The sequence below is a fragment of the Nomascus leucogenys genome, chromosome 3 (assembly GCF_006542625.1).
Source record: "Nomascus leucogenys isolate Asia chromosome 3, Asia_NLE_v1, whole genome shotgun sequence".
NCBI classification, from domain to species: domain Eukaryota; kingdom Metazoa; phylum Chordata; class Mammalia; order Primates; family Hylobatidae; genus Nomascus; species Nomascus leucogenys.
This window is the reverse complement of record NC_044383.1, coordinates 141278905-141291947: the sequence shown is the minus strand read 5'-3', so window position 1 is coordinate 141291947 and position 13043 is coordinate 141278905. Positions and strand designations below refer to the sequence as shown.

Genomic DNA, 13043 nt, shown 5'->3' with positions numbered 1-13043 from the left:
CCTCAGGGACATTTGGCAATGTCTGACGTGTTTTTGGTTGTCATATCCAGGAGGGGGCTTCTGGTCTCTAGTGGATAGAAGGTTAGGGATGCTGGGAAGCATCCTTCAGTGCACAGCAGAGCCTCCCACAGTGAAGAACCACCCAACATTAATTAGCCCAAGATGTCAGTCATGCTAAGGTTAAAAAACTTTCCTATAGATGATTTGGCCATAAAATCTTTCTCTCAGGACTCTTAGAACTTCCCATCATAAAAATGTAGGACCCTTTCCTGTTTGTTAGGAACCCTGAGGCGGTATCACCACTTTTCTTAAGGTCTTTGTCATTTCCCCTTCATGAACCTGCTAAGTCTCTTGGGTTGGATTGAATTGGGCCCATGCTGAGTTTTCTTTGTCATTTTTCTCAACCTGTGGATATGTTGGTTCTGACAGAAAACATTCTTGTTTCCTCTGCACTTACACAACTTCTGACACCAGATGTGTGGGTTTTTTCCACACCAAGCAATCTCCAGTTCTCCAAACACCAGCTGGGCATCCTGCAGTTTCACTCAATTCCGACACTGTCCACTTGTTCTTAGTGTTAGATCCCACAAGTTAAGGACCAAGTCCCACAAGAGTGCCCCTCACTTCAGATGACAATTACAAATCTGGGCCTCTAGGAGTTCTGAGCGACCAGCTATAAAATAAATGAGAGGTTCCCATGACCCCCTCCTCAGATTGAATCATTTGTCAGAATGGCTCAAAAACTCAGGGAAACACTTTACCTACGCTTAAGTAACGGGTAATCGTTGGTCTCAGTGACTAGCCCCATCTTGAGCTACCTAGAGGCCTCATCCTAAGTTACCTCATGACTGTAAACTCTGGGGGACTTGTGAATTTAAAGCAAGACATGTCTATCACTCAGGAAATTTCAAGGGCTTTAGGAGGTGTGTGCAAAGAACCAGAGACAAAGTCCAAATATATTTCTTATTATACCACATCTGTGGATTTATTTTTCTCAGCCGACATGATTATTTTGGTATTTCTGCTCTTGAATAATACAATAGAGATACCAAATACTATGTACTCTATTTGTGTGGGGGGAAACACAAAGAAACAGAGGCTTAAGAAGAGGTGGAGTAATATTTTCGGTGACTTAGAACGTCAGTTGTGGTTATTAATAATAGTGTTGCTTCGATTTCACCATATGCAATTCTTTTTCTTTAACAAAAAAAAAGTTGATTTTAGTTCAATTTTAGCATGAATATTGAGAAGAGTTTATATCGAGTCTATAACTTATGGAATGCCTTAGAAGTCTAGGTAACATTGGTCCTCTGATTTTCACATGTTGCAAGTGAAAGTTTCAGTGGGAGAATATATACTATATTAGTCCATTCTTTTCTTTTCTTTTTTTTTTTTTTTGAGACCGAGTCTCGCTCTGTCACCCAGGCTGGAGTGCAGTGGCCCGATCATGCTCACTTCAAGCCCCACCTCCCAGGTTCACGCCATTCTCCTGCTTCAGCCTCCCGAGTAGCTGGGACTACAGATGCCTGCCACCACGCCCGGCTAATTTTTTTGCATTTTTTTAGTAGAGACAGTGTTTCACCGTGTTAGCCAGGATGGTCTCAATCTCCTGACCTCGTGATCCACTCACCTCGGCCTCCCAAAGTTCTGGGATTACAGGCGTGAGCCACCGTGCCTGGTCCCTGTATTAGTCCATTCTATGCACTGCTATAAAGAGATACCTGAGACTGGATAATTTATTTAAAAAAAAAAAAGGTTTAATTGGCTCACATGTCTGCAACTCTACAGGAAGCATGGCTGGGGAGGCCCCAGGAAACTTACAATCATGGCGGAAGGCAAAGGGGAAGCAGGCACGGTTTATGTGGCTGGAGCGGGGGAAGAGAGAGAGGGGGGAGGTGCTACACACTTTACAACAACCAGTTCTCGTGAGAACTCACTCACTGTCGTGAGAACAGCAAGAGGGAGATCTGCCCCTTTGATCCAATCACCTTTCACCAGGCCCCTCCTCCAACGTTGGGGATTACAATTTGACAAGAGATTTGGGCAGGGACACTAATTCACACCATTTCATATAGCAGCTTTTTCTTATATGCCATTTGCTCTTGACATGGTTGTATATGTAATTTTGTATTTTAGCCACAGAAAGCTCTTTTTAACATTTACTTTGTTTGTGAATTACAAAACAATAAATGAGCACCGTTGTCTTATTCCTGTCTCTTAGCACTACAGGATCTAAGTGTAAGAATTCAGCTCATATGCATTAAGGGACATATAGACAATATAAAGTTACAGCTCATATAATATAATCAGACTGTTAAGCAGTAAGTGAGAACTAATCCCATCTAACCTCATTTTATTAATATAAATGATGAACTGAGTCTCAAAAGGGTTTAATGCCTTCCAGAAGGTCATGGAGTAGTTATAGGGAAGGCTGAACTTGAGTACAGGTAGTGTGTTTTCTGCTAAAGTCATGATGTGCAAGTTCTCGATGTTGCTGGCCCTGTGTTCTTTTCTTTCTGGGTCCAGCGTCAGCCTCTTTTTCTCCTGCCATCTCCAGAGGACCCTGGCTGTTTATGGGCACATCCCAAGCAGGGAGGGAGTCACCCTCTCCATTAATTACATTACATAGTTCTCATTGTCCCTGATATATGGCTGTGTAGCTTCTCAAGTGTAAGCCTAATTTTTCTCCTTGTACTTAAAATTATTTTAGATTAATAAGAAAAAAAAACCATTGTCCTTGTAAATTCTTTGACCCCTTGTTTTTCTCATACTCCATCAAAATGCTTTTTAAAAGCTCAAGGTTTAGAGGTTTCCTTTTAAAGAAAAATTAACTGGTTTGGTTTCCTGACCTTTTGTTGCTAAAATCATCTATCTTGTAATGGATGTTGAATTTTCATAGCTTTCCCAATAGTATATCTATCACAGAAACAGTAATGTATATTTGAGGTTGATAGACCATTTCAGTTTTATGCTAGCTTTGAATGAAATCTTTTGTAGAGCTTTCTGGTCTGTGATTTGAATTTTTCTTTAAAGAGTTAGGGACAGCTATGTGTGCTGCTTTTTTCTAAATTGAAATATATGATTCCCATGTTTTCATCTCTACAGCCTGGGGATATATGCTACAAAGATTGAATTGAATGGGTCAGGTTAATGGATTGGACACACATTCCCCTGACGTTTCTGAATGTGTTCTAAGTGAAATATACTTAAATACTTAAATAAGATCTTTTTTGAATTGTGCCAGTTGGATATTAAAATTTGCAATGCATTTTGAATTTTTGAATTTTCTGCCAGTAGTAAGATTAAGCTCCTTTTTTACCTTATGAAGAACTACAAATATTTTTGACCACTTGATCCATAAGCTTATTCTTTAACTTAAATCTCTACTTCTGTCATTTTTTGTAGCTGTATGAGAATATATGTGTCTTGGTTTTACATTTTAGTAAGAAAGATTATATTTTGTCTTACATGCTATGGTAACTCATCACTTATCTTGAGTACAGCATCCCAATAATTTCAACTCTCCAAACAGACAAGAGCCAGACAGTTTAAAATAAAAAGGTCAGGGGGAAGGGGTATGAGATGAAAGGTTGGCTTTGTGTACAATCTATAACTTTGCCCATAGGAAGTTTCTTCCATACCTCACACAGAACCTATTTTTTAATCTTCCTTAAGGCAAAGCTCTAATAAGGTAAATTATATGGTTTTCATGTCCACAGCAGGCTACAAGCAGCAAAGGAACAGAAGTGATTAGACTATGTGTGTGCATTGCAGTGAAGCAGGAAAGAGCAAACCCAACAGCTGCAAACCAGCTCAGAAAGCACTGTGTCTTTTACTGTTGAGCAGTGGGGCCCCCTGCCTGCCTGCCTAGCCCCAGGATTATTCCAGTAATCATTGGTGTTTGTAATGTTGCCCCTGAATCATTCAGAAGAGGGTTAGAATGTCCTTTGAGCTCTTAAGAACACAGAGAAGCAAGATACATTTTAGAAAGATAAGCATCCCTAAATTTTTTTACCCACCACTCAGCTCTGTTCAATTTTAATATATTGCCATATTTTTTATATCTTTTTTAAAGAAATAAAATATTGTTGATATGTTTGGAGCCCTCTTCTATCCCCTTTCTTTCCCTCCTATGAGTTGTACTATCTTAAACTTCATCATCATTATTTCCATACATATTTTATCCTTGCACTGCAGATAAATACACCACACATACATACACACACACACACACACACACTCAGAGTAAATGATAGGAGTAATCTTTTCAAGATTTTATACAAATAGCATTATACTGTACAAATTTTCTGTGACTTGATTATTTTTTATTCCATTTTGGGATTCAATCTCGTATTCCATTATCAAAATTATCACAGTTTATTTTTTCTTTCACCTGTTGATTTTTATTATTTTTTCATTTCTTGACATTACACATAATGCCATAATGAACATGTTTATACCTATCGCCTGTGTAAGTATGTACGCCGTGCTCTAGGATATGTTCTTAGAGACCTAGAGGGTCATGAGGTTTTACACAGCTTCAGCTCTACTATTGCCAAATTATACTACAAATGCTTGTACAGATTTCCTCTCTCACTAGCAGTATCTGAAAGTTCCTGTAGCTGCAGATATTCTCCAATATCAGGTTCTGTTAGGTTTTTTTTAAAATTGTTCATTTCATGTGTATGAAATTATATCTGATGTTCTAATTTGCATATTCCTACTTTGTATTGTGGTGGAGCATAGTTTATATTATGGTTTATTTGGATTTCTCTTATGTGAGTTGCCTTATGTATTCTATTAGCTGTTTATCTGATGATTATTGATGTATAGGAATTTCATCTGTATTCTGAACACTATAAGTTTCAAATACTTTCTCTTAGTCTGTGCCTTATAAACATTTATAATGTTTTTATTATACAGAAATTAAAAATTTTAATAAAGTACAGTAGTTTTTGTTGTTGTTGTTGTTACTGAGGAGGGCGTCTTGCTGTGTTGCCCAGGCTGGTCTTGAACTCCTGGCCTCTGGCAGTCCTCGTGTTTTGGCTTCTCAAAGCACTGGAATTACAGGCCTGAGCCACTGTTCCCAGCCAAGATCAAAAAAAAAAAAAAAAGACGTATATCTATATATTTTGTCCCCAAAGCAGAGCTAAATAAGAAAAGATATACATACATACATATATTTTGGAAAGATGTATATACATATATATATGTGTGTGTGTGTGTGTGTGTGTGTGTGTGTGTGTGTGTGTGTGTGTGTGTATGTCTTTTCTTATATAGCCCTGCTTTTGCGTCTTTAGGAAATTCTTCCCTACCATGGAGGTCATAGATATTTACTTATAAAAATTTTAAAGTTTTGCTTTTCACTTACTGTTAATTTGCTTAGAGTTTATTTTTGGTTATGGCATGAGATAAGGACCTACTGTTTTCTCCTATGGACATCTAATTATACCGGTGTCACTTATTGAATGATCCTTCCTTTTCTGTTAGCAGTTGCTACATCGCATCTATCATGTGTTAAATATCTGCATGTGCTTGGGTCTGTTTCTAAGGCATTTGTTTTATTGATCTGTCTGGGCCTGCATCAATTTTGATGTCTGGTAGGGTGAGCTCCCCTATCATTGTTGGTATTCTTCAGGAGTGTCCTGGCCATTCTTGGCCTTATATAAATTTTACATGGAATTTAATTTTAAATATATATATAATACATATGGAAATTAATTTTTAAAATCCTGTTGGACTTTTAATTGAAATTGCATTGCATTTATGAATTAATTTAAATATACCTAATTAATTGCAAAACAAAAATGTTTGAGTGCTTAAAAAATAAATTACTAGGTTTTTACAAAAATTATTTGTCAAGAACAGCCAATTCCCCAAGGGTTCTGAATACTCAAGGTTTTATTATATTAAGTGAATTTGAAAAGCACACCATTTAAAATGTTCATTCATATATTGGAGTGATTCAGAAAATTAAGTGATTAAGCATCTTTCATTTTTCATTATGCTTGCTAATTTCTTCATCAAGTATTTATCGATTGCTTGTTTTATGTAGGACCTTCTGCTATAGAATATAACAGTGGTTCGAAAATCCCAACAGCCAATGGTAGAGCAAATGTTCTTATTTTTGTAGTGCATTATATTTGACATAATTCACACTTCTTAGGTGTACCTCAGTTGATGTTGGAGGAAAATATTCCCCATGTTTGCTGTGTGTCATGTGTCAGATAGCCCACCCTTTTCAAATTTGCCTCATAAAGTCCACCTAGTGTTCAGAAATAATGGAATGTTGAGTCTCTTTCATCTAATCAGGCTGGACTAATTATTTGCTAAAATTCATTTTTGTCTCTCTCTAGAGACTTGCGGCCAATACAGGAAGCAAACAGCGTAGTCGCCTCTCTGTTATGGCTCAGTACCTCTGCAATGTTCGACACATCTTTACAATTCCAGGACAAGCTTTTGTCCCCAAACCAGAGGTAAGTTTCTGCTTATTTGTTGTAGTATATCAGAATTAGGACATTTGTTCCCCTGAGGATGTGTCATAGGAAATAACCTCTAGGATCTAACATTTGTTTATGTGCAAACTGACACTATACTTTACTTCTCCTGAATAAGAACCACAAAAATCGTAGTATGAATAGCTAGTTCTTACTATAATTGTTCTCCTTAGGTAGGGTGACTAAATGTTTAGGTTCATGCATGTTACCCTGGTGGCAGTATCATTCATCATCTATGTCTTCATGATGTTACTCTTAAAGTATCCCTGTACGGAAGATAAGTTACACGGTCACTCAATATTTAAGAAAAGAAATAAAATACTTTTGTGATTTCTGGTAGAGACTTCTAATTAAAGCTACATCAAACATTATTTACTTAACATTTTTTTGGGAGACCTTATTATGGTAGCATTATTTGTGGTAAATCATCTGTGGAAAAAACAGTTGGATATTAAACTAGGCTTTGACTATTATATGCTAGTTATGTGAGTAAGTGCTAGTTACAGAAACAGAGTTTCTCTGCCAAAAATTAACATTAAAAAAACTAGTGTCTATTTTAGCAAAACCACTGCTTGGTGAGTTACTACAAGATGTGTACTATTAAAAACTCATCTTTTTCTTCAGTGAATGTATATTGAGCATTTACTGCTTGAAAATGGGGTTAGATAGCAAGGGGAGTCAACAGGGATATGAACCTAATCTGATGCAGAGTCTGCCTTCAAGGAGTTCACACCCTCATGAGGAATAGAAATTTCTCACTGATCCCTAAAACTCTCAAATATAAGGTCTTGCAGTTTCCTTTGCATCATGTATCCTTCATAAATAACAAGAGATAGCATGGAAAAAAATGCAATATGTGACTATAGATTTAGATTTAGATTCTAGATTTAGAATGGAGACCCTAACCAATAGTGTTAGATCTACTTGTCTGTCTTGAAGATGCCTAAGTGATCTCCATGCTCTTTGCTGCCATCTTCATACTTTTTTGCCATTTGGCCAGTTAGCTGAGCGTTCAGGTGACTAGGAAGTCAGGCCATCTTCTGCTTACGTAACAGACATAAATGTCAGCTTTTTCTAAATCGAGCTCAGGGAGCTTGCTATCGGTGCCACCACCCTTCAGCATCTCAGACTTCAGAGACATTGCGAATGACTTCTCCCAGAATAATTAGATCCAAGACAGAATTTGATGACTGGAGATATCTTATAGGTTATCTTTAAATTTATTTTTTTTATTTTTTTATTCATTAATTTTATAATATTTATTGAGCTATTAGTATATTTTTTTATTTTTTTATTATTATACTTTAGGTTTTAGGGTACATGTGCACAATGTGCAGGTTTGTTACATATGTATCCATGTGCCATGTTGTTTTGCTGCACCCATTAACTCGTCATTTAGCATTAGGTATATCTCCTAATGCTGTCCCTCCTCCCCCCTCCCCCCACCCCACAGCAGTCCCTGGAGTGTGATGTTCCCCTTCCTGTGTCCATGAGTTCTCATTGTTCAATTCCCACCTATGAGTGAGAACATGCGGTGTTTGGTTTTTTGTCCTTGGGATAGTTTACTGAGAATAATGCTTTCCAGTTTCATCCATGTCCCTACAAAGGACATGAACTCATCATTTTTTACGGCTGCATCGTATTCCATGGTGTATATGTGCCACATTTTCTTAATCCAGTCTATCGTTGTTGGACATTTGGGTTGGTTCCAACTCTTTGCTATTGTGAATAGTGCCGCAATAAACATACATGTGCATGTGTCTTTATAGCAGCATGATTTAATAGTCCTTTGGATATATACCCAGTAATGGGATGGCTGGGTCAAATGGTATTTCTAGTTGTAGATCCCTGAGGAATTGCCACACTGACTTCCACAACGGTTGAACTAGTTTACAGTCCCACCAACAGTGTAAAAGTGTTCCTATTTCTCCACATCCTCTCCAGCACCTGTTGTTTCCTGACTTTTTAATGATGGCCATTCCAACTGGTGTGAGATGGTATCTCATTGTGGTTTTGATTTGCATTTCTCTGATGGCCAGTGATGATGAGCATTTTTTCATGTGTTTTTTGGCTGCATAAATGTCTTCTTTTGAGAAGTGTCTGTTCATGTCCTTCGCCCACTTTTTGATGGGGTTGTTTATTTTTTTCTTGTAAATTTGTTTGAGTTCATTGTAGATTCTGGATATTAGCCCTTTGTCAGATGAGTAGGTTGCAAAAATTTTCTCCCATTCTGTAGGTTGCCTGTTCACTCTGATGGTAGTTTCTTTTGCTATACAGAAGCTCTTTAGTTTGATTAGATCCCATTTGTCAATTTTGGCTTTTGTTGCCATTGCTTTTGGTGTTTTAGACATGAAGTGCTTGCCCAGGCCTATGTCCTAAATGGTATTGCCTAGGTTTTCTTGTAGGATTTTAATGGTTTTAGGTCTAACATTTAAGTCTTTAATCCATCTTGAATTAAATTTTGTATAAGGTGTAAGGAAGGGATCCAGTTTCAGCTTTCTACATTTGTGCTTTCAGGGACTTTCTCTCCTAGTACAGGTGGCCATTATAATGAAAAAAAAATAAAAATAAAAAAATAAAAAACCAGTGCCCATGTAGCTTGCTTTCTTCTTGTCATGCACATGTGTGTGCATATAACATTTTAAATAGCGTAAGACTCATTATATCAAAAACCAAGATTCTTATTCATAGGCCTCTATAGTTATGGTTATGACCATTATCCAGAATCTCCAGGCTATTTAGTTTTACTAACGGGTTCTTAGGATAGATATTAGAATATTTTTAGTGGAAGCTTTCTAACTCTGTTTTAGTTACCTAGTTGAGATTATTTGATGGTGTTTCGAAGTTATTATCCACTTTATCTTTGATTTAGGGGTAAGGTACATATGTAGTTTATCAATTAAAATTTACCTTCTCTGGGATTAAGGCCACAAGAAAATATTTATTATTTGGAAAAAAGCTAGCTATGTCTTTGATTCCTTTTTTTATTGAGGGATGTTTACATTTTGGCAAATTAAACATTTTCATAGCAATTTACTTCACATTTTTTATTATGTTGTAACTATTACATACAGGGGATTTATTTGTAATCCGGAAAAGCACTAATCAAGGACTTATAGGTGTGCACCACCAAACCGGCTAGTTTTTGTATTTTTTCATAGTCACAGGATTTTGCCATATTGGCCAGGCTGGTCTTGAACTCATGGCCTCAAGTGACCTACCCACTTCAGCCTCCCAAAGTGCCAGGATTACAGGCTAAATTTTAGTTGTAAAAGAATTATCTGCTGCTCTGAAGTAGTTTTACCATATTAGGGCAAAGCAGAAATGTTCTGAAGAAAGCCAGAAAATATTTTGCTGATAGTTACATTGAGCAAATGTTTTAAAAATTCATTTTCTTGGGCCGGGCGCGGTGGCTCATGCCTGTAATCCCAGCACTTTGAGAGGCCGAGGCAGGTGGATCACGAGGTCAGGAGATAGAGACCATCCTGGCTAACACGGTGAAACCCTGTCTCTAATAAAAATACAAAAAATTAGCCGGGCATGGTGGCAGGTGCCTGTAGTCCCAGCTACTCGGGAGGCTGAGGCAGGAGAATGGCATGAACCCGGGAGGCGGAGTTTGCAGTGAGCCGAGATCACGCCACTGCACTCCAGCCTGGGTTACAGAGCGAGACTCCATGTAAAAAAAAAAAAAAGAAAAGAAAAAAAAAATTTTCTCAAATAAGAAAGAGGAAGAGTTTCTACAGAGATGATAAACTACTAATTCAAGGCTAGTACTCTAACTAAACCTTCTGCATGCAAGAAGAGAAAGTCTTGGATGCACAAAATTGCAACACAAGGTAAAATAAGCTAAGTGCTAAAAATGGAGGTTGGGCAGGTTCCTGGGTGGTTCAGAGAGGGAGATTAATGCTCAGAAGAAATTTACTAACATTCATTACTTATTCTCAATCAAAACTCCAAGAATCAGATATAGAGAATTTCTTTTGTGATACAACGAGGGGCTTACTTACAACCACTTCTGGGATTTTTTTCTGTGAGAATCTGCTATCCCTTCTGTTTCTCAATCCTTTAACTAACTCAATCAAGCTTTAATGGCAGAACTTTCACTACCATTGAACTATTACAATCCTGTTCTGACTAGTTGAACTGAATTACTGCTGAACTTTACTCTTATTAAGCTCTCTAGCGTAGTTCCCAAAATTTGAACCCAAAATACTTTCTGTCTGCAAAACAGACAACCTCTGAGGTTCTTAAAATTAGGCTAATTAATTGGTCTACTTTAGCATCTCTTAAACTATTAGCATCTGTAGTATGTAGCTTTTAAGTTAGAATTTTTTTAATTTTGTGTTTTCATTTCACTGTTAATGAAATTATTTACATTTACAAGACAATGTCTTTTGCAATGCAAATTCAGAACCAAAATTGTTTTCATGACAGAATGCAACCTGTTTCTTAAGTTTCTCAAGCTAGCTTTTCTCTATTAGCCTCTGTAGATCCCTGAGAATCCACATATTTCTGGGGTTCCACGCTTAATCTTTTTTTTCAGCTAGTCTGCACATTTCTCAAGTTTGGGAAATACTGAGCTATTAGCTAGCTCTTCAAAATTCTGTCTTTTTTATGAATTATGGTGATAGGCTTCATAATCTAACATAGTTCATAAGGAGTGGACAGGCTTTTTAGTCCTCAACGCTATTCTTTTTTTTTTTCTCTTTTTTTTTGAGACAGAGTCTCACTCTGTCACCCAGGCTGGGGTGCAGTGGCACAATCTCGGCTCACTGCAACCTCCACCTTCTGGGTTCAAATGATTCTCCTGCCTCAGCCTTCCGAGTAGCTGGGATTACAGGCGCCCGCCATCATGCCCGGCTAATTTTTGTATTTTTAGTAGAGACAAGGTTTCACCATGTTGGCCAAGCTGGTCTCGAACTCCTGACCTCAGGTGATCCATCCGCCTCGGCCTCCCAAAGTGCTGGGATTACAGGCGTGAGCCACCACGCCCAGCCAGTTCTCAACACTATTCTCTCCTCTGACTTAGTAGAAAAATCATTTAGTTATATTATGAGAGTTGTAACAGGTTCTTTTTTATTGACACTAGTAGAGGCAGTAGACTTCCAAGTAAGCTAGACCTAGTGGAATTCCAGTACTGCTAGTTTTGAGAGCTTGGTCAGGTTAATAGGCTGAGTTTACTACATCCAGATTTGGCCAATAATACCACCCTTGAAGGACATTTGTGAGGAATAGAAATAATCAATGCAGAGTGCCTAATATGAGTATCTGGCAGTGAATGCTGCCAGTCAAAGTAGTTGTTATTGTTATGATATAAACAAATATTTATGGACTAAGTTGTAGTATTGTGATATAAAAGTAAGGATTGTAATTTTTAAGCTATATATAGAATTTATATTTAATTTTACCTGTTTGGAAGTGTGGTATATAGAACTAGTTACCTCAAACATGGTACAAATTTAAAGCATAAATAGTGTTCGTTAAATCGTTGATGAATTAATGATATATCCATGACATATAAAGAAAAGATTGGAACTTGAGGCATCCGCTCTTGACCTTTGAAGAGCATTTTAGAGGCTTCCAACCCTGCTTGTTCACAGCTGTTGAGGCCTTGACCTCTGTGGGAGATAGTCCTGAGTTTGGTGGGTGGATGGGTCCACAGAAGAGACAGCTGTTTTTCATGCTTTTGTGTTTTTTGAAATCTGACATCGAGGATGTTATTTCTGCTGTGTATTTACCTTGTATTCAAGAATCATTTTGATATAAGGTCAGAACACTAGTATTTTCCTGCTTAACTAAGACTCTTCTGTCTTTGGTTTGTATTCTCCTCCTAGAATCAGATTGAGATGGGATTTTCATAAAGGCGATGTATTGACAAGGGCCCTCAGGAGAAGGGGCGTGAGGGTAGTGGGAAAGGGCAGGGGAAGACCTAAGTAAGCATACTGTTCCTCCTGGAGGAGCTTCAGCCTAGAACCATGGCGGGAGGAGGAGCTGTGTAGCACAAATTGCCTCACGCGTCTGTGTTCCCTTGAGGCAAGGGACCGGTTTATTGGAACCTGTGCCAGCCAGTCTTTGCAGGGAGCAGTGGGGCAGTCACTTCCCAGTAGAGGCAGCTCCATCTCTGGGAGCCATTAGCACCCATCAGTGCCAGCAGCTGGGGGATGGCTGCCCTGGCCCAGTGGAAGGAGCTTGGCCAAGACCCAGCATCCTGTCCAGCTTCCTACCAGTAGACAAAGCTGTAAGATTACTTACATGGCCACCTCTCTGCCGCGGTTGCTTGGAAGTTCTAAACTAAGTTTCATGTTTAATTGCTTTAGCATGCTTCAACCAGGAACATTTAATAGCATTTTTTCTCTCTTCTTTTTGTTTGTAACTTTAGTCTTTCATCTTTATCAGTTGTTTTTATACTTATTATACCTGCAATTTTATACGTTGCCTCAAATTCTTTTTTAAAGCCCTTGAGTCCAAAATAAAAATAAATATAAACCAAAAGCCATTTTTATAATTAAAGTAGTACCAGAGTCATCCTCCTTAAAAATCAGGTAA

The 13043-nt window shown here is 37.9% G+C and overlaps 1 protein-coding gene across 9 annotated transcripts in view; it reads left to right on the top strand.

Moving 5' to 3' along the window:
• TFB1M (transcription factor B1, mitochondrial) overlaps positions 1-13043 on the top strand; it is a 63590-nt gene that overhangs the window by 24341 nt on the left and 26206 nt on the right. For all 9 annotated transcript variants that reach the window (XR_004029404.1, XR_004029403.1, XR_004029402.1 and 6 more), the window contains one exon: positions 6357-6476. Coding sequence is in view for 6 of the 9 variants with exons in the window: in XM_030809877.1 (XP_030665737.1) it covers positions 6357-6476 (120 nt within the window). In the remaining 3 variants the exon portion in view is untranslated. The remainder of the gene's footprint in view (positions 1-6356; positions 6477-13043) is intronic.